We start from the raw sequence: 26,161 nt of genomic DNA on the forward strand, positions 1-26,161 counted from the left end.
AATAGTAAATCATAAATATCTTACTGTCTGAATATCAAGTTATATTCAGAACATACCCTTTGAGAACACAACAGAAAAAAATTAATCCAAACAAGAATAAAAAATCACATCTTCTAGAATTTCACTGCTTTTGTAATAGCAATACTGTATAAAAATCTGCTGTCATATAAACCTGTTTTATTGGTAAATTATGTCTTACCATGGTATTTAGGCAAATGATGACTTGTTTCCTACTTCTCTTGAGTAGTACCTATTGAAGTTGTTTCCATATCTTCCTTAGCATATTAAGGTTAAAATCAACATTTTCCAGCCTTTCTGAGCATGTCATAATAATTTTCAGATCTAAAATATGTTTTTTCTTTCATAATTCTACAATATTTTACAAATTCAAAGGGCATTTCTGTTTCTTGCATTGTTTACTTTGTGCAAAAAGCATGTAAATTACCATATCTGGAGTTGGAGAATTTTCCCAAAGATATGTGTTGGAATAATGAGTAGAAATGTGATATAGCAGATTCCACAAGCTACACTCCCTTCTTTACAATTTGATTGATTTTGTGCACGTGGCTTAATTCTTGTTTGCTTTCACTGTACTTGCTAAATTCTAAGCATAGCACTATTCATTTTATGATTGACTTAGCTCAAGAATTGTATTTAGAATCAAAATAATAAAATGCATATTAATTAAAAAGTGTAAGTTATTCTTGAAGTTAATTCCATCCAAAAAATAAGCACAAATCCCCTAAAATGTAACACTCAACTGGAGCTGTTATTTTTAATATTTGAATATTATATTCAGGATATGATGTTCAGGTGTCATTATTTATGACAAAATGTATCAGACAGGAACATACTCCCTTATATTCTACTCAGTAATAGTAGTATATCTTAAAGATAAAAAGTAAAATCTTGGTGTGAAGTTTTAATAAGTAAAACTACCCTTTAAGACATATTTTGATTGTTATAATTTGTGATTACTAGACTCTTCAAATGGTTGCTTTTTTATGATATAAGATCATAAATGTCCTTTTAAAATCTATTCCTTGAAATTCTGTTGCCTTTAAAATACTGGAGGGAGAAAAAGTAACAAGATTTTATAAAAAAAAGGAATATATTTTTCTAGCTGTAAAAGATGCTGTCACAAGAATGTTCTCTGGACTTTAGCTTGTATAGTTGAGATTATTATTCTAATGAATAGCAGTTTGCAGGATTTGACCTCTGTTTCCTCTTTTTTGTAACGTGTTGGCGTATAAATTAGATGCTTTTCCTTCAAGTTAGGTAAGCAGAAAGACACTGAACAGGTGAAGTTATCCTTTTTTATCTAGATGTAGTTAAAATTGATTATTATTTTTTTAATCATAAGGGTGTGGGATTTTTCCCCAAATTCATTTGGCTAGCTGTATTTCTGTCTCTGGGTGCAACTAATAAAAGACAATTCTAGTTTTCATTTTCTATTACCAAAAACAATTATATTTGAGATATAATTTTTAATGGAGATGCAGGGAAGGCAAAACAATGTAAGGGAATATTGTGCTTGTCAATGTTTAGGGCAGCTTTTATTTTCTTTATTAACTCCTTTGGATTACATGCACATAGACTGGAATTCTGTTGCACCTAAATAACTACAGCGTTCTTATTCCTAATCACCCATGGGGAAATAAAACACAGATGTTCAGTGCTGACTTCCCATGTCTATCTGAATCCATGTGAGAGAATGACTGAGGGAGTCTTCAGATAGATTCATTTACCATGAAAAGAATGGCAACAGATAGAGGAAGCATCCAGTCATGCTTATGTTCTTTTTTCTTTCATTTCTAGTACGTTACAAGCTCCAAATTCTCTCCTGTATTAATTCAATTTTGATGGCTGCTCCTCGGAAATGAAGAAAAAGCAAATCTGATTGTTGTATGCATCTTGAAGTAAAACCATCAGGTTCTAGCTGCAGAGTTTACCCATATTGTGACAGAATGTTAGAGGGCAATTTTAATTTTCTTTTTTTTTTTTTTTGTTTGGCTTTTTACCACTCATTATTTTTCTGCTTACTGCAAAATAACACATCCTTTGATCCATATTTTCAAAAGTGCTGGTAGTGTGAAAGAGCTTCTAACACACAAACTAGCAATTTGTACTTCTCATAACTGCCAAATCAGCATTCTGCTGTATCTCTGGAACAAAGTTGCTGCAGTTGTGTGTAGCAGCTGAAGAATGTTTTTGTGTTAAACAAAACTTATGAGTCTTTGGTTGATGAGTTGGTCTGATAAGTTCTCAGCTAAAAGTTCTCAGGATTCATTCTGAGGCTTATGTGTTTCAGAACAAATAAGGGATGAAAACACAATTGAAGAGTTAAATAAAGGTAATGGTATTGCAAATTTAGGGAGTTTAAAGAAATGGTTGGAGAAAGGGTGTGCACAGAAGTTGTGGATGCCCACTCATTGGAAGTGCTCAAGGTCAGGCTGGATGGGACATTGAGCAACCTGGTCTAGTGGAAGGTGTCTCTGCCTATGGTGAGGAGTTGGACTAGATGGTCTTTAAAGGTCCCTTCCAACCCAAACCATTCTGTGATTCTACGGTTCTGTGGTAAAATTTGAATATGGCTGTAGATTTTTATCTGGAGAATATTCCTTTATCTGTGCAACTGTTTCAGTGAGACATGTGCATGTCTATATTAATAATTAATTAAAAGAAGGAATGATAAGAAATAGCTAAATATTATGACACTGCATGAACTAGGGAGACATTTATTTTTGCACTTCTATCTGAATATACCTATATCAAGAATTATCTGAGGCTTTTAGTGGCTCAGTGGTGTATCAGATCCTTTGTCTAGTTTTGTACAATTTTTTGTGACCTTTGTAACATCCGAATTATTGTTTTGACTGCACAAAATCTCATAGATGTTAACCTTTCAATGGAGAAAAGAAGAAAATACTAGCTTTAAAAGCTTTAGGGACAGAAAGTCTAACTTTAGACTAAAAACAAACTGATGCAGTCATCAATCCAAAACATTTGAATTCTTCCATGCCTGGCTGCATTTTATTCAGGCAGCAAGAGGTGCTAAGTTCACCCTTGTAAGGAACCATGGCCATAGCTTTTCAAAAGAATAAACTTAATTTAACTGAGAAAAGTACTTTTGTTTGGCTGAAGGAAATCAGCAATTGTAATATCTTCTTGCTTTGTGTTGATGTCTTGACTCGTCTGCAAGAGAGAGCATTTTTCTTCCAACCACAAATAATATACAGAGAAAAATAAAATCCCTGGGACAGCATAAGTATCATGTGCCTTGTCACACTGGGGCTGGGAGCAACCACCCACAAGACACAGAAATGAAAATTTAAAGAATTAGTGGAGAAGTGAATTTCAGAAACATTTGTTTTGATTGTTTCCTCTCTGGTAATGCTACATACGTTACCAGGATTGTGAAGAAATGACACCTATATTAGTTGCATAAAAGGCATGCTTTTCCTCCAAAACCTGCAGTTATTTCTCTGATTTTGAAAATCATTATGTGGTGCTAAAAGGTAAGCTTATAGAACTCACAGGTTTTTGTGGATTAAAATAAAATAATAATAATAAAAAAATGTGGCATCTTTCTGATAAAGAACAAAGAAATTACAGAAATACCTAATTACGCTTGTTTGGATGGTAGACTGAAATATGATAGGAAGTCCTCTACTTGAGGATTTAATTCCATCAGACTTGACTCACAAGATGGAAGTCTGTGCTAATTAATTTCTGGTATGTTTAATGCTTTTATCCTTAAGCCTGTATACAGTTTATGACAATATATTTCCCCATCATCAGGTTTTCTAACAAATTCAGTCATTCAAATGATCCTAAAGGATTTATTAGAAAGAGAAAGGTTGAACACTACCCACTTCACATAATAGCAATAAACACCCTGTTTACGTATTGCTTTATAGAGCAAAAGAAAAAAAGACTGTATAATTCAGTCATGGAATCGAATGGATTTATAAATGGATAATTAATGGTGATTGACGATGTATGGAGTTTTAAATGCTTTCTCACATTTTAAAGATGTTAAAGGTCAAGATTAAATTAAGTTTTTCTTCCTTTTGGTCTCCCAACACAAGGCACTGTGTGGTTAAGTAGCTGTACTGTGAAGTATTTTTCTCTAAACCAACAAAGAACTGACTTCTAGAAGAATGGTAAATGTTGGGCTGTGAATCTCCAGTAAAAGGCAAAACTAGCAATACCTGATAAACTAGTTTTTCGTGCTGTTAGTTTGATAGTTATTTAATATCTGCTGAAACAAGAACTAAAGAGATGCATAAACAGCAAAATAATTTAAGAACAATGAAACATGAGTCTGTAAAATAGGACTTTGTTCTGCCTTCTTGAGAAGAAATGGGGTTCAAACAGATGTAACCTTGGTGTATAGGAACTTCTAAGTGACTGAAGTCAATAATACTTTTTTTTCCCTTCAGCCATCACCTTTCTCAAATATAGTTTATAAAGTCTTCAAGGAAAGGATAGACATTTAGTCATTATTATCTAGTTATTGTGAAACTGTTATTATTTTCAAAGCTGTCTAATTAGCATTTTCCCCCCTCTTTCTTATAAACATTTTTTTTTTATTTATAAAAACAATGTTTTGTTTTTCTTTTCCAAAACCTTGATATTACAGAGCATTAAAGACAGTCTGGGGAGACTGCTGGGTCAAGTAGACATTATTCACAGCAAGAAGATACCAGCTTTGCAAAGTACTACACCAACTGAAGCAGCAAATATACAAGAAAAGCTGAAACAGCTTACTTTTCAATGGGAGAAAGTTAACAAGATGTACAGGGACCGACAGGCGTAAGTAACTTTTAGAAATTGCTATTTTTGATGACATCTATTAGTATTTGGTGTACTGTTGTTGATTGTTTCCTAGTCTTCTTTTTGTGGAAATACGTTTTAAAGTTGCAAATGATACTTTCTTGTAACTAGACATAGAGAATTGCAATTAAATTTATGAGCATTTTTGTAAAATTGTAAATATTTTGAACAACTTCTTCACTCTCATTGGACCAAAATCTGGCATGATTTTGCATACATTTTCCTATCTCATTATAAATTACATACCTTTACCCTAAGAATATTAGGCATTTACTCTTTTATACCTGTACTATTGATTTAAACATCTGAATTGGTGATGGGTGCATCAGAGTAAAATCCTTTCAATTGCAGAGGATTTACTAGTTCAAGGAGCAGTTCTCTCTTCGTATCTAAGGAGCACAGCTAGCGTTGTTAGCATCTCTAAATCCAGTGTCACCTTTTTGTAGTCTGTGTATTAGACACCATACAGCAAGGCAGGACAACCAAAAGAAGTATAGAAAGGCATTAAAATGATAATAAAGCTGTAATCACCTACAATATCATATCACACTTATTATCATTATTCTCCTTGTATATTATTTCTGATGTTTGTAATCAAGGAATCGTATTATGATTAAAAAAAATAGCCAAACCTATTCTGTTATTTTAGACATTGCTCATGTTAGTAACACAACAGAGACTAGCAATCCAGTATTTTATTTATACACTGAAGATACCTGAAGGTTAAAATTTGTGGCATTGTGCAATAAAATACCTAGGTTTATACTTCCTCTTTTTTTTTTTTTTTTTAATTAATTAGATGATATATCTAATTTTACTGGCAGTGATACCAAAATTTCTATGATTAGTGATATACTTTTTTTTTTCCAATACGAACAATTTAAGAAGTAACAAATAAACAAATGCCATAAATAAAACCTCATAGTTTCAAGCATTTATTGAAATACCACATAAAAGTTCTTGACAATGCATCTGAGAATATAAACCATTAATCTGATAAGGAAAATCATTATATATATGACTAGTTCCATTCATTGAAGTTGTCCATTCATAGAAATTTTACAAAATTGACTCTTCAGACCATGCTGAAAAATTGACATTCATCCCATCAGCTACGCCAAAAGACAAGAGATTAATTTTCTAGAATATCACTTTCTACACTATACATATGTTTAGAAATAGCTCTTATCTCAGAAACTTTTTTTAAAATCATTATAATTATTCTGGAAAAAAATGCATTGTATAGTAGGAAGATACATGAGTCTAAACATGTAAGCAGTGACTAGGGCTTAGGCCACACTGATTTTGTCCTACAATCCAAGACTTGGTAACCTTTGTGTTTTCTTTGTTTAGAAATATTGGTCAACAGCTGTCACTGTGCAGCTTTTTACAAACATTATTTCCAGTGTCAGTCACTCATTAGTTTTGACTTTAGGTTGCTGGAGAGAGAAAGGTTGAAGTTTAAAAAGTAATCATAGAGAATCACAGTGAAAAATATAACTCAGTAATCTTCATGTCATTTCTGCTTTGTCCCAACCTTTAAAGTGCAAGAAACTGAAACAGATTTATAATCTGGTAAGGTTTCCAGATTCTCCTATTCACAGTACTTCTTTTAAAAATAGTAAACCTGGCTCTGGCATGGTAAGAAATACACTTCTGTTTGTCATGATGCCATGTACAACAATGAAGGGTAAGTTAGAAGCAGATGCTGGAGCCAAGCTACTTACACAGGTATTAAAAACTGCAGATATTTGGTGTTGCACTTTGTTCCCAGAGACTGCCTTTGCCCAGACTTTTACTGGTATAGTAGACAAAGCTCTGAGAAACCTTTTGAACATTTTGTACCACTAGTGGATAGCTAGGAGAGTGATTTACTGTTAGCTGAAAGGTTGGGCCACCAGCACTGCTGGTCCCTTATCCTTTATTTAGACTATAATATTTAGCCAGCAGCAGAAAGTAGTCTGAGGTGAAATGAGTTGATGTTTGTGAAGTATTTTGAGGTCATCAGATAAAGACACTAGGGAAGTGTAAAATAAGTTTACTTTCCAGCTGGCATTTACCTGGGGGAGTCATCCTCTTTTAGTATGATGGACAGCAACTCAAGGTGATAAGCTTGACTACTGTCTGGAATTGTGTGCATTTCTTTTTCTTTTAAATCTTTTGTTTGTGGTCTCAGTCCTACTGTGTCACTGTTTCAGTGGTTTCTTTTGAACTTTGAGATGATCCCTATAGCTTCTGCAGTTTTGTGAGGTGCATTTGAACTGCACATGAACACTAGGGAGGAGATAAAGGAGAACAATATGGCCTTTAGCATTTTGCTTCTAGCACTTTGTGTCTGTAAGTCTGCCCTTGAGACATGGATTAAGCTGTGTTTATGAGATACGCTATTGATGATGATGTTTTAGGACAGTTTTGGAATTATTATTGGAGCTCTGTCTTGCTTTCAAGGTACTGTGTCTAAATGAATGTGTTTTCCCTATTTGAAAGGTTACAGAAACAAATATTACACTTCATTAATTTCTGAATATTTGTTTTAGGAAATCAAAAGTTTGTAATAACATGGAAATTATTATTTAAGTTAATGCAAAGTCAACTATCACCATGATAGATGGAAGTACAAAAGTTTTCCTTATCTCTGTAGTTACTAGTACAGAACTTACTCTAAATCTCTTAGAAATCAATAGAAACATTCATGTTGAATTCTTTTCTGAGATGTATTTCCTGGAAGTCCTGATTCATATCTAGATACTTTGTAATTAACTTTATAGTGAGTTCCTTTTAATTAGAGAGCAAAATAGATTTTCAGCTTGTTTTACAATAGAGCATGTGCCAGTTTGACAGAAATTAATTGTGATGATAAATACTCAAATAGCTTTATGAGTCCAGTTCTTCTACAGTATTCAAAAACCTTGTTTAACATCACTTTGTTTCCTGTATTTGAATATGTTCATACTGTACTCGCTATAAGATAACAGGCAGTATTTCAATGGAAAAGTATAAGCAAAAATGCTGCAATCATCCTAGTGTATTCTTTCAGTTGTATTAGGAACTTGGAATGAACGTAAATTTTTACTCTTTTCACAAACTTGTTGATAGACTAGTCTTCAACTGACCAACTTTTAAAGTAAAGCCAACCATGGTTCTTTGATAGGAGTAACTTTCTTTTCTGTACAAATTAATTTCAGAACATGATTTGTTGTGTCTCCAACAGATATATGGGAGTGACACTATCTCATACTAGGTGAAATTTGTTTCTTTGGGTTTAGTTTTCTGAGTGCACAGTTAATTCAGATTTCTCTTTTTTGAGCTACAGAGTAATTTATGATTTCATTTGTAGCTTCAACCTTTGCTTTCATGATACTAAATTTCTATGTTATCTTTTCCACTACTCACATTAAGGTAATACTATCTGAATTTTGTAAGGTGGAGTTACATTACAGTGCCAGTAAGAATATTCAGATGCCATAATTTTACCAGATTTTAACAATAGTATCCTTTCTTTGCAGCTGCCTTGGATACTGTTTGTTAATACTAATCACAACTATTTAGGAAGTAACACCTAGTACGTGTCCTGTAGGACCTAACAGTAGGTCCCTATGTATCTTCAATGAAAACACATAACATTTGGAAAAAAATATAAATACTATTCAATAGAGAATAGAAAATAAATGTTTAAATTGCTTTCTTATCTTTATCTTATTGACTTACCACTTGTGGAAGACTTTGCATCCCTTGTCAGGTTATTGTCTTCCCAGGATATTTATGCCTCAGTTTTGTTTCTGTAAACAACATATGCTCCCTAAAAATATTCCTTTCTAACAGTGCCAGAAGTCATTCAATCAATGAAGTGCTACAAACTCTTCCAGAATAGATCAACAATACATTAATTTTAAATATTTCTATAGCAATTGCAAATTACTCATAGAGAATGTTAAAGAGAAAAAAAAATACTAAAAATTATATAATTTAAAATCAAAATACTTAACTTTTACAGATATGTAGAAAATTTTTGAAACTGTTTCTTGAGCATGAGTTAAAATTCTAATGGATCTCTCACATTAATTTCAGGGAATTTATTTTTGCCTTTTTTCATGTGTTATTTAAGAATTATCTTCCAAGACATACATTATAAACTAGATTAATGGACTTCTAATTCATCTGAAATCTACTAAAAATTAAATGTTGTGAGAGAAGGTGGGAAAGCTGATATCAGATATCTTTACAAAGTCTTTCTTGCTAATTCCGAAAATAGCAAAAATTTGATAGAACAGTCTTATATCAGAAAAGACCCCAAATCCATCATAATGATGCCAAAACAGATCGAGGCTTTATAAAAGTAACAAACTAACAATTTTTATATTAACAAGAGCAAACCATAAAGAACTAGTTAATAAGCATATACTAAGAATGATTTTAATGTTTGGACAGCAGAACAACTGTCAGCTATTTCTGAATAACCTTAAATTAGCCGCTGATTAGCTTGCTAAGGCCTAATGAGAAACCTGTATTATACATACAGAATCTGTTAATTTGCAGAGAAATAATATATCATAGTCGCATTTCTAACACCACATAGTAGCAGATATTGTAATCCCTTACTGTTATATTTTGTCGCGTAGAGAAGTAATCTGATGCATGGATCAAGATATTAGGGAAAATAAATGCAAGACATCGTTTTTTCAAAGTTAAGTAACTTGCGTATGTCCTATATAACTGTGGAACCAGCCACCAGTAAGACTTGAGGACTTGCCTCTCTGTGGTATCCGAGTCAGTTCCAGCCTCTGTGCCCTGTTTGCTTAGATAAAATATTGTATATATGGTGCTAAGAAATCTGGATTCAGACCAAGGGATGTATTCAGAGTATAGTTCTCTTTTCAGAATATGAGATACTGTCTTGGAGTAATACCTATAAGCACTTGACAAGTACAAAGCCAGGTAATATTAAAATATTGAGGAAATGTACTTTGAATAGATTTATAGAAATATTTAGATGCCTGAAGAAAACTTATGTGGCCTCAACCTCTTACTTTAGAGGGGCACAACTCTCTCATTCATCCTATGCCAATCTTGTTTGGTTTTATCATTAACATTCAACTCTAAAACTATACTTAGGACTGAAAATATTAGACAAAAATTAATGAGTGTCCATTATACAACTTTTTAACCTTGCAAAGTATCCAGCCATCCAAACTGAAAACAAAAGATAAACCAGTCACATGTAGAACGTTAAAGAAGATTGTTTTGTAGTCTTGACTGTCAAATCTATCTTAAGGAACATAAAAATAAAATTACTGTAGGTGACTCTCATTATTTGTTAGATACACTAGGGGCCTGTTTAGGCCATTCAAGTTTCTCAGTTGTGGATTCCCAATTTCCATCTGTGGCACCATGTTCTGCAAATGTGAAGTCATTGAAGACATGAGTCATCTGACCTATCTTTAACTATCCAAGTTTTAGTTACATATTTTACAGTACTCATCTAGATTCCTTCTCAGTTAAATACTCCCAGACAATTCTTTCACAATTAACTGTTGCACTGTGTAGTGGGTCCATTGGCTCTTCAGGAAAACTAGATGGGATAAGATTAGACACATTACTTTTAGACAGATAAAATTAGGGGAGACTAATCTTAACTTGGAAAGTGTAACAAAACAATATAATTTAATTTAAATCTAAATAGGTGGTTAAACATCTCTTTTTCAACAAGCCCAGTCAGTATTTCTTTGTTCCCTGCCTTAACTATGACAAAGTGAGTTATGAATGCTAAGCTGCTTTGTTTCAGTACAGGGAGAAGAGCAACTTGTGGAAGGTCCAGGTATTTTGAGTGAAAGGCAGAAACAGTGGCTGCTCCCTCATCTAAGAGTACCATCTACTCACATATTTCTGTTGAGGTTGTAAATCTTGTTATTAGACTTACCCATGCATCAGGATTCAAGATGAAAGTGAAAATCTGAACAGATTAGTTTATCCTCACTGAGAAAAGGAAATTATTTCCTTTCTAATGTTCATCTTGGAATAGCTACCATACCTTAGTTACATGCAGAGTAGTTTGTTTGTTGTTTCTTCGTGGGTTTTTTTTGAGATGGTGGTGGTGGTGTTTGTTTTGCTTGCTTTGTTTGTTGTTTTATTTTTCTCTGTTTCACAGCAACTCAAATTGCTCATCCAGATTTTGAAATGGGCAGAATGGAGACAGTTTATACTACTTGACTTATACAGCCAACATTAGTTGTACATTTTTTTCCATACCATACTTACTGTATAGAAATGTTGTCCTTGGCAGTTGTTTTGTAATCTAATTCTTGCAACAGATTTGCAGCTTCATTTGCCCCCATAATATCACACTATCAAGTTAACATTCACACCATCAGGTTAACATATTGGTAAGTTTCATTGGTTCCTTAATTGTTTCCAAATAGGTATAAAATATTGTATAAGAAACTGGTATAACATAATGTATAAATGCTTTTAATGTGGGAAATCTAGATAAGGCTTTATGTCAATATTTATATTGTAAAGAAACCCAAAATACATAGGAATGGTTTTGTTGCCTATTTTATAACTAGAGAGGTTTAATTTACAGCATAAGATGGAAAATATTTTTGCCTTATACGTGGCCATTAAAATACCTCTTTTCATAGTGCAATGTATGTAAGAACGTCTTCTAAACGGAATAGCTGCAAGTGAAAATTAAAATTATTTGTTAAAGCTTAAATAGCAAATTTGAGGCACAGTAAGAAATAATACTGTAGCTTTTGGGAAGAGATACATGTTTATTAAGTCACTGTCATACAGGTGGGCTTAGAGCTCAACACAAACAATTCTTGATATGGGAATTGAAGGTATCTGTATAGTAAGATGAAGTGAAAATAACTAATTCAGAATTTATTTTAATAAGTAGATCTGATTATCTCATCTAAAATAGTATATGTTTGTGCTGTGAAAGTGTTTCAGCTGAAAAAAGTATCTTGAATATTTTTAAATCACCAACCCCCAAGCCTGACAATTAGCATAACTTAGCATAACTTTACTGTGAAATGCTCAGTGACAAAAATGCATTACATTCATACAAGAATTATTGTAGTGACTTTTTCTAATGTACAAATTAAAGAATTTCACTGAACTATCTGGGACATGTTACTGCTTAATCATCAATACGTGGGCTGTAGAACTATGGGAACATGAATATGTATGAAGACAAACACTGGCAGAAGCAAACTGTCTCTGAGCTGTCTGGATATGAACTGTCTTGGCCCTTCATGTCAGATGTAAAAAGTGGTCAGTGTCATAAGCTGTGAGATCCAGCTCAAATGCAGGATGTACTTGCTTTAGGGACAATGCTGTGTTAGTGCAGCTATGTAATTTCACAGCCCTGATTTACGTCCAACCATCTCAAAATGTTGGTGGAGCTCAGTCATGCTTAGCTACATCCATCTATGTAGGCACAGCCTGAGACCGCTGCAGTATATCCTCAGGTCTGAAACTTTATTCATGATGACTTCTATTACTTTCTGTAAGTATTGACAATTAAGGTATGCTTTCACTGTTGGTATTAAATCATTACATTATGCTGTGCAAGAATTTTTTAGCTGGGTGAATATTTAGCTGGGTCAACTGTGCACTGAAGGAAGGATGATGTTGCAGGAACTGCTATTAGGTCCAACGGATGCTGGATGTACTAAGGTGCACTCCTTTGCAGAATTCCCTTGATGCTTTTTAAGGAATTGTTGCTCTCTAGTTGCCATAGTGCAGTGTACACCTATTTATAAGTAAGTCCTGGGAGAGCATTTTTGATAGTAGAAGGAGTCTAATCTTTTAACATCTGTAGCTAAAATCAGAGGTTACAGTTTTCTGGTTTATACAGTTTTAATCACTGTCATTTCTCAACTGTGTTCATGTTGTAGCTATCATCCAATATAGTTTTAGCTTTCTTCCTCCAAAGCAGTGTTAATGCAATTTATTTTTCTTTAATTAAATGTTTTACATATGTGTACATACGTGCCAAAGAGTCAAAGACACACATTATGTTTGGAGTAGAGAGCAGCAAGTTTTGTGGTAGTCATAGACCTTGGAAATAACAGTTTTGAGACTTAGAAAGTTCAGTCTTCCGTCCTGGTGACCATCAGTAATTCAGTAGAGTTTATCAGCTATCAATTTTTCTTTCCTTGAAGGACAAGTCAGTGTCTGAGGTGATTTAGGCAAAATCCACTCAATACTTCTGGTTTTATCCAGAATATGTGCAAATTGGCCAGTAAAAAACCTGTTTGCATTGTCTCATAGTTATAGCACTAGCTACACTGCACATTGCTATAATAATGTCTGTTCCAGAAAATTTTGTTATCTATACCCTTAAGATTAATTTAGCCCTGTATTTATTTATGTGGGGAAGCATAAATACTGTTTTATTTAACACAGAAAAGAAATTCCCTTCTTAAACTGAAGCACAACATTCCAGATATTTTCTATAAAAGTAAGCAAAATGCCTGTTTTCTGTTTATTGTTATTTTGGGGGGAATATAGCATTGATCCATTGCAAGTACTTACTTTTGATATGGTAACCTGTTGCTTCCTGGAATATACAGTTTCCTTTTAGGTTATATTTTAATTTTAAGATATTTTATTAATTATCTTGAAGTGTCAAGTTGCTTTTCCAGTAAAAAAAGGATTAATTCATAGCATGATGTTGAAAATGTTCTTTCAAAAGTTACACTAAAATAAAATGAGTGACAATTATTTTGCTTTTCTTCTATATCTTTATGCCTGAGATCACTTGGGAAAATTAGGTTTAGTAATAATTTCATTAAGAAATTGAGGCAATTCTCTATTAGGGTAACATGAGGATAATACTATAAGATTGTATAGTCTCATTTCTGGGCAGATGATCTGATTTATTCTTCCAGTCCACAAGTCCTGTATGACAGCAACAAAATTTAAAAGAAACAGGGTAGCAAGGTTGGAAAACAATAACAAAAATTTGCATATAATTCTCATAGAAATCATAGCATACTTATATTTTAGATCTGTGTATGTATTAAGTAGGTGTTGGGAATACAGATGCCAAACAAAATGGACCACAGTGACCCTCTGCTTGTCTTTCCAGAGTGGTAAAACAAATACGGTGTTCTTTCTTCTCTTCAGTAACCAACTTTTCAAACTCCTATGACAACACAATTACCTTTGAGACTGATACTCTCCTGTTAGATTTGGTTGAAATTGGCTGAAAAAGCTAGAGAATTTATTGTTGGAAATGAGTGATGGGCAGCACAATCAGTGAAGTCTCACTTCCTTGGTTTAGAAACAGGAAGAAAATATGTCTTTTATTTGCTTAACCTGTTAGTCATGAAGAAATTCAACAGAATCCCTTTTAGGAACTTACCTCTCTGTGATTACACCTGGCTTCTTAGTTTTCCATCTGTGCTGAGCTACCAATCAAAGCATTGCCGAAGATCCAGCTATGGTGACTTATAGGATATTTTATTTGCCTTAATTAGTGTCATAGAATCACAGAATAATTTAGGTTGGAAGGGGCCTCAGGAGCTCTCCCAGTTTAACATCCTGCACAAAACATGGTCTACACTAGCTACTACAGTTCTCAAGGCTTTAACATGGGCTTAAAGCCCTTGAACAACAGAGACTGCACAACCTTTTGGGAATTTCTTCCACAGCTTGACTGTCCTTGTGTTGATTTTTTTTTTTTTCCTTATATCTGGTCTGAACCTCTCATTTGCCTTTATGCCTTCATTCCCCCACTATGCACTCCTGGCAAAATTCTGATTGTATCTTCTCAATTATCTACTCATAGTTGTTGGAAGGCTGCTGTTGGGTTCACTGAAGCCATCTCTTTGCCCACTTCCCTCAGTCTCTTCTCACAGAACAATTGCTCCAGCCCCATGATTTTCTTGGTGGTGCTCCTTTATGCTCACCTCAGTTTGTTAAAGTCTTGTATTGGCAGGCCCAAAACTGGACACAATGTTCTAGATGTGGCCTAATAAGTCCTGAGTGAAGAGGGGCAATATTTTCTCTCAGTCCGCTGGCTGTGCTGCTGCTAATGCAGCCCAGCATATACTTGGTTGTCTTTGCTGACAGGGCACGCTGCTGGCTCATGTCCTGCTTGCTTCCCACAGGACCCCAGATCCTTTCTTGCAGAGCTGCTTCCCAGCCATCCAGTTCCCAAACTGTATTGTTGCAAGGGGTTCTTCCTTTCCAGGTGCTGGAATTTTCATTTGTCATTGTTGAGTTTCATTGGGCTCCTGCTGTCTCACCACTCCAGCCTATCTAGCTCTTTCTGAATGGCAGCTCTATACTTAAGCATGTTGAGTTTTTCACCCCTTATTTCAACCTGATCACTGAGAAATGGCTTGAGAGCAGCCCTGTGGGGAAGGACTTGGGGATATTGGTACATGAAAAATTAGGTATGAGCAGGCAACGTGCACTTGCAGCCCAGAAAGCCAATGGTGTCCTGGGCTGCATAAAAAGAAGCATGGCCAGTAGGTCAGGGGAGGTGATTCTCCCCTTCCACTCTGCTCTCATGAGACCCCACATACAGTACTGTTTTCAGCTTTGGGGCCCCCAGTATAGGAAGGACATGGACCTGTTGAAGCAAGTTCAGAGGAGGGCCTCAAAGGGGATCAGAGGGCTGGAACATCTCTCCGGTGAAGACAGGCTGAGAGAGTTGGGGTTGTTCAGCCTGGAGAAGGCTCCGGGGACACCTCACAGCAGCCTCCCAGTGCCTAAAGGTCCTACAGGAAAGCTGGAGGGGGCTTTTTAACGAGTGATAGGACAAGGGGGAATGGCTTTAAACGGAAAGAGGGTAAATTTACATTAGATATTGAAAAGAAATTCATTCCTGAGGGAGTGATGAGGCACTGGAACAGGTTTCCCAGGGAAGTTGTGGATGCCCCCTCCCTGGCAGTGCTCCAGGCCAGGCTGGATGGGGCTGTCAGCAACTTGGTCTAGTGGAAGATGTCCCTGCCCATGGTGGGGGTGTTGGACATAGATGACCTTTAAGGTCCCTTCCAACCCAAATCATTCTATGATTCTATGATTGATTTGCCTTTCTCATGTTGTCAAGAACTTCTCCCTGATCATCATGAGCTTTCAGAGATGATAGCAAGCAGCCTTTCCAAACATCAGCCTGCTCTCTCAGTGTCCAGGGGTACAGTCTGTCTGGTCACAGGGATTTGTATGCGTTGAGTTCTCTGACATAATTTTCGACTTGCCCGTCATCTACTTCTAGAATTTCTCCTAGTTCCCCAGCACAAGGTGCTGGGAGACCGTGCTAGTACTTCTCCATTCTTTTAGGCTTATTATCTTTTTCAGACTTTAGGAAGTATTGTTTTTATGGAACTCTGATGTCATATTCATGAAAAAAATATATGATGACAACTTGACATGGGAGGAGGTACTGCATGTGGTAGAAAATTCTGCAGAGAAACCAGGACCTTCTGATATAAGTATGCCTCTCTTTAAGATGTCTAAAGTCTCATTCATTTATCAGTAAGATTTCTGCAGTCTCTGTCTAGAACTTGCTTGGTATAGACCTCTGGGAAATGTTAATAATCAGAGGTTATTGTTCTGTGGTCCTGAGGTATATACTCATCCTGTTTAACAAGGAAAGGCTTTGGATTTCTTGAACTTTTAGAGATTTTAAAAGGGCTCTGGAAGAGCAAGCACCTGCTCTCAACAAACCAAAAAACATAAATGCCATTTCTAACTATGCAGATTTTCAGAAATGCCTTCTAAGTCTTCTTATCCTTCATCATTTTGCTCATACTCAAACATGCACTCTTTACTGTGAGTTCTAGTTAACAAAATTCTAAAAGCAATACTGTTTTTCCTTTATCACTGTCCCACAAAGGGCCCCCTTCAACCATTTTTTATTAGCTATTATTGTAAAGTGCTATGTCTGGCTGCAGAACTGCTTTTCTTAGCTGTAAATTTGCCTTCCTAGGTATAATGTGTATTGTTATAAACCAAATCCCCTGCACATATCTCTGTGTGTGTTGTATGCATGTGCGAAACTGCTTCTAGTCACTCTTCTAGTTTTGCCATGCTAGATGGAGAGAAACTGGTGTTGTATGTGGAACCGTTTTGAGAAAGGAAGAGTAAAGAAATTATTATTCTTTATAAAGTTTGTGGTCCAGATTTCATTGGCAGATGCAGCATTTTATTCTGAACTGGAAGTATAGTGGTTTCAGGTTAAAACATATACATGCATAGCACTTGGGTGCCATACAGCTTAGCTGTATGAGTGGTTCTGTGAGCTTAGTCTTGTGGTATATGGCTTAAGAGCACTCACTGCTAGGGAACTCTTCCTGGGCAATAAGAGGCTTTTAAGTGGTGCATCCGACACATTACTCCTTTAATTCAGATCAGAAGAGAACTTTGGAAACTGGTCTTCTAATTGTCCCCACCATGATTTGATTCATGCCGAGAAGGGCTCTTGGAATATCTGAACTAGATTACTGTTGGATTAAACAAATTTAGAAGATATGCTCCAGGAATGCATCCAATATGCTTCAGATGCAACTAAGTATTTAGCCTACTGGCCCACACTAAAGGACTTAAAGTAAAACCGCCAAACATATAAAATGTGTAAATTCGCCTCATTGGCTTAAAATTAAGCATGTGTTTAGGCAGTTGTTTGATGCCAGTCTAAGAAAGGAGTGGCTTGTGCTAATTCCTGGCCAAGAAGGGGAGATACGTTTTTTTCCTTACTCCGTTTTGTCTTTTCCAGTGACCCTAACTACTTGAACCGAATTTCTGCCTTGTGTTCTCATAATATTATTTTTAGTGAGATTCTCCCCTCCCACCTCCACACCCCCACACCCCCAAATACAAATATGAGGAGTCTCAGGTCCTGGGAATCCATCAGCTGGTATCTCACAATAATCACTCAACTTTTGAGAAAGAATTCGTATGGACTATGGAGTGATTTGATAATATAAAACTGATTTATCTACGAACCAAATGAAAGAATACACTAAACAACAAAACAGGCTATCAATATTTGTAGGTTTTGTCCGGTAGCATAGTTACTGAAGAGCAAAATAGGAGGAAAATATAGCTGAAGAATGATCAAAATATTCTTTGAACAGCCATAAAATTAACAATTTGTGGCACATATTCATATAATCCCTGAAGTAGAAGGAAGTGCTTATGTTTCTATTTTCAGAGAAAAGAACCCCATAATCTCATAGTTTCAGTAGTTGACTAGAATAAGTCAGTACATTTTAAAGAATTCAGATTATCAGGATTTGTGTATTTACTGTTTATTCAGTAACTGTTACAGTTTTCATCCATTATCTCAGAACTGTATGCCAAAATCTAGGTGCTTTTAAAGCTTTCAATATCATTAAAATCATCACCTTGATTTTTAAAAAAAGATGTCTGAAAATAGGCTGCTCACAAAAATAATAAATCTCAACTTCCAGAATCATCACTGCTTTCTGAAACAGTAAAAAGTCTAAAATTACTAACTCAAGAGATAAATAGTTTAGGAATGTAGGGTGGAAAAAAGGTTTAATTGTTTAATTCTTAATATTTTTTTTTGCTGAAATATCAATTAACATGCTTCACTGTTTAATATAGGGTTTGCGTATATTATTATAGCATGCAAAACATAGTAATTGCAATTTCTTTCTGTGTAGTACTAAAAAAATGTCAAAATAAATATAATTTCAGGTTTTGCCAAATAACAGGGGTTTCTAAAAGTCATGAAGACAATTGTTGATCTGGTATTTCAAGGCTAAACTCTGCCCTTTTGTAAGGTTATGCACTGTTATGTCTCCTTAAATGGTACACATTCTGCAATTAAGTCTCGGTGTTGCAGGGCTGTTCAAGACACATTGCTCTCTCCTGGCCCTTCAGATTCACCCCTGACTACTGCTCTCTGACAAAACTTTCAGTAATGTATCCTGGCTATGTAACGAAAAACATTTTTGCTCAGATGTTGTATCGGTAGTGATGACATTTGAAGGTATCATAAGCAATAATGGATGCTGTCTTCTATATTTAATAGTTTTTAAATTAATTGCATATCTAGTCCTACTAGCATCTTTCTTAGTTTCCCTCACAAGCCTCACTAAATGACTCACAACATCCTGCAAAAATATATTGTTGTCATTATATCAATAAGACAGGAAGATATTCAAATGCTTTTTTAAGATCAGGTACAAGTATTCTGGAAGAGAACCTTAAATTCCATCCCAGCCTTGTACCCACAAGAGCACCATTTCTTTGAAGTACCATCTTTATGAGCATACAGAGGGTTTGAGATACTGTGACAGTAGGTGCTAGAAATACCGAAGTGTTTGGAAATTATTTGCTTTTGAATGAGTAGGGAAGGCATTGCCAGGTTGTACTATGTGTTGTGGATTATTTCCTGCCTCAGAAAAAACTGCAGCCTCCGCTTACGGTTCTGACCACCCCCCCACCGCACACACACCCACACACACCCCGCTCCCGCGCGCTTTCTGCGTGCTGCATCCGCGCAGTGCCAGTCCCTAAGGGCAGGGCGAGGCACAGGCTGCGCTGCAGGAGAGCTGCCTGGTCCCCCTGTACAACAGCGGCACCATTCCGGGAGCCCCACTAGGGGGCAGTTTTGCAGCGAAAGTGCTCTGGGTGGCGTGCAAAGCTAGCAACGCGGAAAGTCCTTTTCCCGTCTTCCCCACTGCATTTTCTCGATCTGTCAGAATACAAGATAGCCTCTGACTGGCTGGAAACTGAGATAAAACGTCAATCTGGAGAATCACCGAGTTGTTCTTTTCCTCTCAGATTCACGGGCCGTCGTGTACAGCAAAAATGTAGCGCAGACACCTACTGTTACAGGAATCTTTTTCTCTGGACTTCTTAAGGCTCTTCCATCCTTCCAGACTTACTTCTATTTTCCCTTTGATTTCAGTGTAGAAATGGTGGCATAAAGAACTTCTGTTAAGGTTTTTATATCATGAAATCAAGTATTCCTGGTTTTCCTAAACAGTTGAAGCACTGGCTAGCATCTTACAATGAATATTATTTTAGAAGCCATTATTCTAATACAATCCAGCAAGAAAATGAATTTAGAAAACTGAAAGCTCCAGTACAGAGACCCCAGGCTCAAACACAATTTAATTATAATTTCTTTAAACTTTTTTTCTTTTTTCCCTTTTGTACTACACACAACAGTATACTTTGTGTTTATAGAATTTGACAACATGGTAGATCAGTGAAAAAACAGAAGGCATAGAAATACTTAACAGAGTAATGTTGCATTTTCATATTGTCAGAGTGATTAATGACAAGCACTGTAGTTTGCCAGTGAAGGAAAGGAGCAAATGTTGTAGCATTTCTGAATTTTTACTCTTTAGTAGACACTGTGGGAGTCTGCAAGCCTAGAAATAAATTCCTCTAATAACCATGAGAGTGCCTTTGTCCCTGCAGTGCACTAAGCAGACCAACAGTTCTCTTTACTATCTTTAAATCCTCTGGCACATAGTGATGCAAGGTAAACTGCATTTCTTCTTCTTTCCAATTTTGATGCACGATCATTTCGTCAGTTCCCTAAGTCTTTATGCATCCTATAAACTGCTGTCATCTTCCACATCCTGTAGCAGGGAAGAGCTTATTTCCAAGACACCTGCCTGGGAAATATCCCTGAAGCATAGTGATCCTAAATATAAGCTTGGAATAGGGACTGGAGGAAACTGACAAGCTTATATCTCCTTAAGTCTCTGAGGACAAGGGGCCACTCAGCTCTTTTGATATATCTTGAAGCAGGACTTTCCAAACAGCATTGAAATCTCTCTCCTGGGAATATGTAAATATATGAGATTGTCTTTTCTTCCAGAAAATAAATTCTCAAATGTCAGAATATCCAAAGAAATGTGAAATTTACAGTTCAGGAACACAGTATTTTCTCTGTCATTTCTTGCCAGGTTTTCCTACCTAAAAACTTTTCTATTATGAGCTTGGGAACAAATCCCTCCCCTTTCCTCGCTGAAGGTGACGAAAATTCTAATGGCAGAGAATGAAGTTCTAGAGAGGGCTATAGACTGAAAATGGAGAAATGTTCTGCTTCCTTTCCTGGAAGCCTGACAACCTATCTTTCATTTTCTCTCCCAAGTAGGTTGCTAAAGAGCCAAGCAAGAACTTGAATTGGTAAGAGGACAAGCAAGATCCCTTGATTGCTTACTAATGCAAAGAAGCTTTCCAAGTTCTTCCAGATATAGGAGGGACTTCCAAAAAGATGTTAGAAGGAGATAGGATGGAAAAATATGAAAGTACTTTGAGCAAAAGTATTTAGATACCACTAAGACGGGAACACAGCTGGACATGAATTTATTAGCAAATTTATTTCTATTATCCATTTGTAAATCCACCAACAATGTGTATAAAGCACTACTATAGTCACCATTTTGAGCCTTTGATGCTGTCTTATTCCCTACTCAAAATTTTCATTAAAAATAAAAATAAAGTCAGTATTTTTGAATTATAAGAACAGTAAGTAATTGATATGCAAATAACAATATATGATATTTCCCTTTCTCCTATTCTTGCTCCTTATTTAACATTCAGACTGAAAATGGGAGAGAAGAAAACTGATGCAATTCTCAAGAAAATCCTTTTCAAAACTAAGAAACTTTCAGGAAATGCATGTACATTGAGTACACCTCTACCCTAGAGCTATCACATGCTGTAGTAACATCAGTATGGAGTCTCAATAGCACACACTAAACTGTTCATGATGTTTTGACGTCAGTTCTCCAATCAGTTCTGAAAATACAATTAGATTTGTAAACAATACCTGCATGGTTTGTCTCTTGCCTTTGTAAAAATAAATGAGTAATTGTCTGTACTAGGCTAAGAGGAAGAGATCTATAGTTCCACAGCAAGAAAATACAAGGGCAACATAACCACTTGCCTTCTGTGCTTCTAATGCCAATTCTTCTCTTTCTTATGGCACTATAAGTCAGAAGCAACTCCACTGCTTTCAGTGGATTTGTACTACTATAAAACCATTAGGAAAAGAGAATTGGAACTCATGACTCTTGAAAGAGAAACCTTTTTTATTAGGCCTCTTTTTCAAAGTTGTCATCTACTGCTATAGTAGAATCAGCAGAAGTTACAGATGTCTAGTTTTTGGAATCAAGTCCATTATATTCTCTGCAGACAAGAACCTGACAAAGACCTAGCATCTTATTCGGTGAAACAGAGGTAGGAACTAATCACAATCACTATGTCCTTCTTCTTCACCAGCTCTGGTTACTTCAGTAACTGGTTACTTTTAACTCTCTAATCTAATTGTCCTCCTCCAAAGTAGCTAAAGCAAGGAAGAGGCTGGCATAGTAGCATACAAAGTTGGAATAGATAACATTGATAGTAGGTGCTAGAAATGTTGATATATAACGTAGAATATTCTTCCTGTCATCTGAGCGTTGTAGAACATGCTAAGACAGAGCAGAAACAATGTATCAACATTTATAGTATTCTGGGATGCCTCAGTGAACTGCCTTTGATCTCTCCCTGTGCATAAATGGAAGACAGACAGGGGAGCCTGAAGCTGTGAATGGGATTCTTGGTGCAGCTTGCCCTTTGTGCTAGCGTAACTGGGGACTGGGAGCAAGTGATGTTTAGCTTCTACACTCTCCCTAAGGTTCTGCTGGAGACAGAGGAAGTGCACATTGTTGAAGATTACCACACAGCTGACTTCTGAGGTGTGCATGCTTCTGCAGTCTTGAATATGTTATGTCCATGAATAGGAGATCATCGTATTTGAAAAAAGTAAAAAGATCTAAGAACACCTAGCATTTTTCTAGGACATCATTATCCAAGATTTTTATATTGTGTACACTTGAACTTTGAGTCAAGTGCATGCAATGATTGTTCTCTACCTTAACTTTGAATTTTCTGGACATTAAACAGACAAAAAGCAGAAGTGTTAAAAAAAAAAACCAACAAACCACAAACAATTTTAATTCCCTAAATTTTTTTCTCTCTTTAATTTGTAACTTTAAAACAACAGTACTGTCTTGTACAAGACAGCCAGGCAGCTAAACTCATCTGTTCCTTCTTTTTTATTTATATACTTTTCCTTCATTATTATCACCTATGTAAATCCTGGGATACAATCAGAGTTCCTTGCCAGTTAGGCTAAATGGCAGCAGGTTGTTTGCTTAGCACTTTTGAAGAGTTTGAGCTGATGAGACAGTCCAGATTACTTACCCGTTTACAGGGAAGGGACAGCAATAGCTCATAGAACGGCTTTGTTATATTCTGCTTTGGTCCTAAGTAATGACAAGGATGAGTAAACAATGCACCACTGTCTTTAATGCACAGGTGTTTTGGATATTTGGTATTTCTAAAACTGCCCAACAGTATTCTTTCTGCTGCCGTCAGCAACATTTATAAAGGAGGCTGAGTATACAAATTCATCTAATCATCTGGTGAGCTAAACATGACCTCAAGGCTGATGACTGCTCAGCCTATTCCTACATTTGCTAAAAGAGAGAGGGAAAAAGTGCATCCTTGTATTCCCCTAACAGGTAGATGAGAATGAGGGTCTACCGACCATTTTCAGACTCCTGAAATCAGAAGCCAAGATAAGGAGCAGAGTGGCCTGCCTCAGCTTTCCCTTGATAATGAGGACCTTTTCATCTTCTACAATAGCAATCTACTGGCCTCTTTTTTGTTATTTGAGAAATTATTAGTGCCACGGGGTGTTACTAAATCCTTTTAAGGTTTTAAGACTTGCAGCGAATGGTTTGACAAACTGTACTTCGCTGCAGACCATATCACGCTCAGTGGAGTTTACAACTACAGAAGAAGATGGTCAGAGTGGACCTGTTCTTACTTTTGTGGGTTTTAACTAGCTTCATATATGTAGGCTTGCAGTATATTTGTACACATTGCGTACCATATTTATGAAATTAACAGAAAATCCTGATTGCAATAGCTATGTTAAACCAGGATATCATAATTAAACTTGTTGCACTGCACAACTAGTCAGTATTTATACAATATTACTGTAGGTTAGGAGCTCTGTGTCAGGTAGCAGGAGGAACAGGACTCTTCCACTACATAGGACAAGCCAGGAGGCAAGGGTGGCTCCAGTACCTGCAGTGCCCTTACTGGGGCACAGTCCCACAGCATCTGACCCACGTGGGCAGAGGTTGGTGCAGGTGACAGGGTCCATGGATAGTCCCAGCTGAGGCAAAAAGTGATGAAACAGGACCAGGGGGCACAGTCAGGAGCCAAAGGTGATGAGGCCAGAATCAGGACTGGAAACAATACATAGGTCTGAAGGTCATCTAGGACATGAGGTCAACAACAGGAGCGGAGACAAGGGGTCCTTCCAGAAGCCAGCCTACAGCATAGGTCCAAGATCCATATACCATAGCTCAGGCCCAGCCCGAGCTGGAATGGGGTTCCGGAGCCCATGAGCAGGGGTGTGGGTCTCGGTGAGGCTAGTCAGGGCCAGGGAGGCTGTGACACCTCTGGTGCCCTGGCACGCTGCTGGTCGCAGTGGCCCTAGCTCAGATGTCACCTTTGGAACTTTGTTTCACCATTTTTTTTCATGAGTGTTTGAAAGAAGAGGCCTGTGAGCATTAGTGCTGCTTTTCCCCAAGCCTGGTGACTAATGAAGACAGAAGGATGAGGCCCGACTGTGGCCTAAGGCATTAAAGCCATGGAGACCATCACTAGACAAGTGGATTTGGAAAACTTTACTAGATTTGGTTTAATTTTTACAGCTTTCACAAATCTTCATCTGTTACCCAGTTAGTTAACCCCGATCTAGCCGTCCGCCTGCTGCACAGCGGAGCTGGGCTATGTCTGTGTGACTAGCGAAGGTGGGAAGCTGTGCAGCGCATGCTTACCCTGGGCAGGGCCCAGCACCCAGCCACCTCAGCATTGACACATCTTGTACTCCATCTGTGCAAATCTTCTGCAGTTAAGCTTTACATCAGTACCATTTGAGTCAAAAAAAGGTAGGTTACTAACACAGAGTGACATGGAGATTCTAAATGGAAAGTCTGAATTTTGGTCCTGGGCTCTTACTGCATCACTGCTTTTGCCAATTGGTGGTAAAAAGCACAAGAAATCTTGGCTATGGTGGTGTGATGATCCTTGAATTTAAACATTTTCCCTAGTCAGCATTTTTGTACTTGAAGTATGTTTTGAAATGCAAATTATGCACTGACGTTATCAGTATATACCAGGCAAAGACTGAAATTTTGAAATAAAGCCTTTATAGATATAGGTTCAGACAAGTGTACATATGTATATTGCACATACACAGCTAAAGTATTCTATGGAGAGAGCTGTCAAATTAAATTGCTATTAGAAAAAAAAAAAAAAAAAAAAAACACCACAAAAAATTGTCCAAAGTTACACAGAAGATGTTAAGAAGATTTTGCTTGTGTCAATGAAGAACCTAACAATTAGGATTATATATGATTTTAGGGATTCTCATTTTAATGCTCTTGATATTGTAAGTAATATAAATGGTGTGTTGTGTGTGATTTCGACTAATATGCAGCTCCTTCTGTCATTCAGTTTTCTACTGAGACATATTTATAGTAAGTAGAATAAATTAATTACAGAACCTTGTAATACAAGGATGTAATTCCATCTAGTAAAACACCCTGAAGTGGAACCTTGAGATGTTTGTCTTGTAAGGGAAGCAAAGCATAGGTAAGTAGACTTTGCTGCTATGTCAAACCTTTTCCCTGGGTGTAATGTCCAAAAATAAGTAAGATCTTTTCATTCTTCTACAGCTTGTTTTACTGAGCTAGCACAGAAAGCTGTAGGATGCTACTGCCTTTGTCTCCCTTCCTTTCTTTTGTATGCATGTATCCATAAATGAGCAGCAACTTTTCTTCCTGCCTAATTTCAAGCAAGCTAAACACCTCTTCTACTTTTTAAAGTAGATATAGCCATAACTTTTGAATTTTAAACCACATTTTCTTAAAATCTCAATCTACTTACTTGACCTTCTAATGTTAAAAGAACAATGAAAGCAATATTTCTCTAAGAAATATAAGGCAGATCTTGGGGTGACTGCAATATTTTTATCTGTGTTTACATAGCATGATGTGTGTAGTTAGCTGTTCCTTTCTTCTGCCGTTATGCACCGCTTTCATAATAATTTCAGTCCATTCTATACAGATGCTTTACTCAGAAGCCCTATTAGGATCAGTATTGTTCTTCGCTGATGCTGGAATGTGCCTCTGACAATCACTAGAATTACCTGGGGCTGAACAAGAAATAATCAGGGTCCAGAAAGCTAAAAATATAGCTTACCACAGCTTGATCAAAAAGAACCGTTCTTCCCTAGTTAAACAACTTG

At 36.4% G+C, this 26,161-nt stretch overlaps 1 protein-coding gene across 13 annotated transcripts in view; it reads left to right on the plus strand.

Moving 5' to 3' along the window:
- Window positions 1-26,161, plus strand: part of DMD (dystrophin) — a 1,276,803-nt gene that overhangs the window by 647,730 nt on the left and 602,912 nt on the right. For all 13 annotated transcript variants that reach the window (XM_080377714.1, XM_080377711.1, XM_080377709.1 and 10 more), the window contains one exon: window positions 4,646-4,818. In XM_080377714.1, the coding sequence (XP_080233840.1) occupies window positions 4,646-4,818 (173 nt within the window). The remainder of the gene's footprint in view (window positions 1-4,645; window positions 4,819-26,161) is intronic.

This window comes from Falco punctatus (assembly GCF_963210335.1).
Source record: "Falco punctatus genome assembly, chromosome: 2".
In the NCBI taxonomy this organism is placed as follows: domain Eukaryota; kingdom Metazoa; phylum Chordata; class Aves; order Falconiformes; family Falconidae; genus Falco; species Falco punctatus.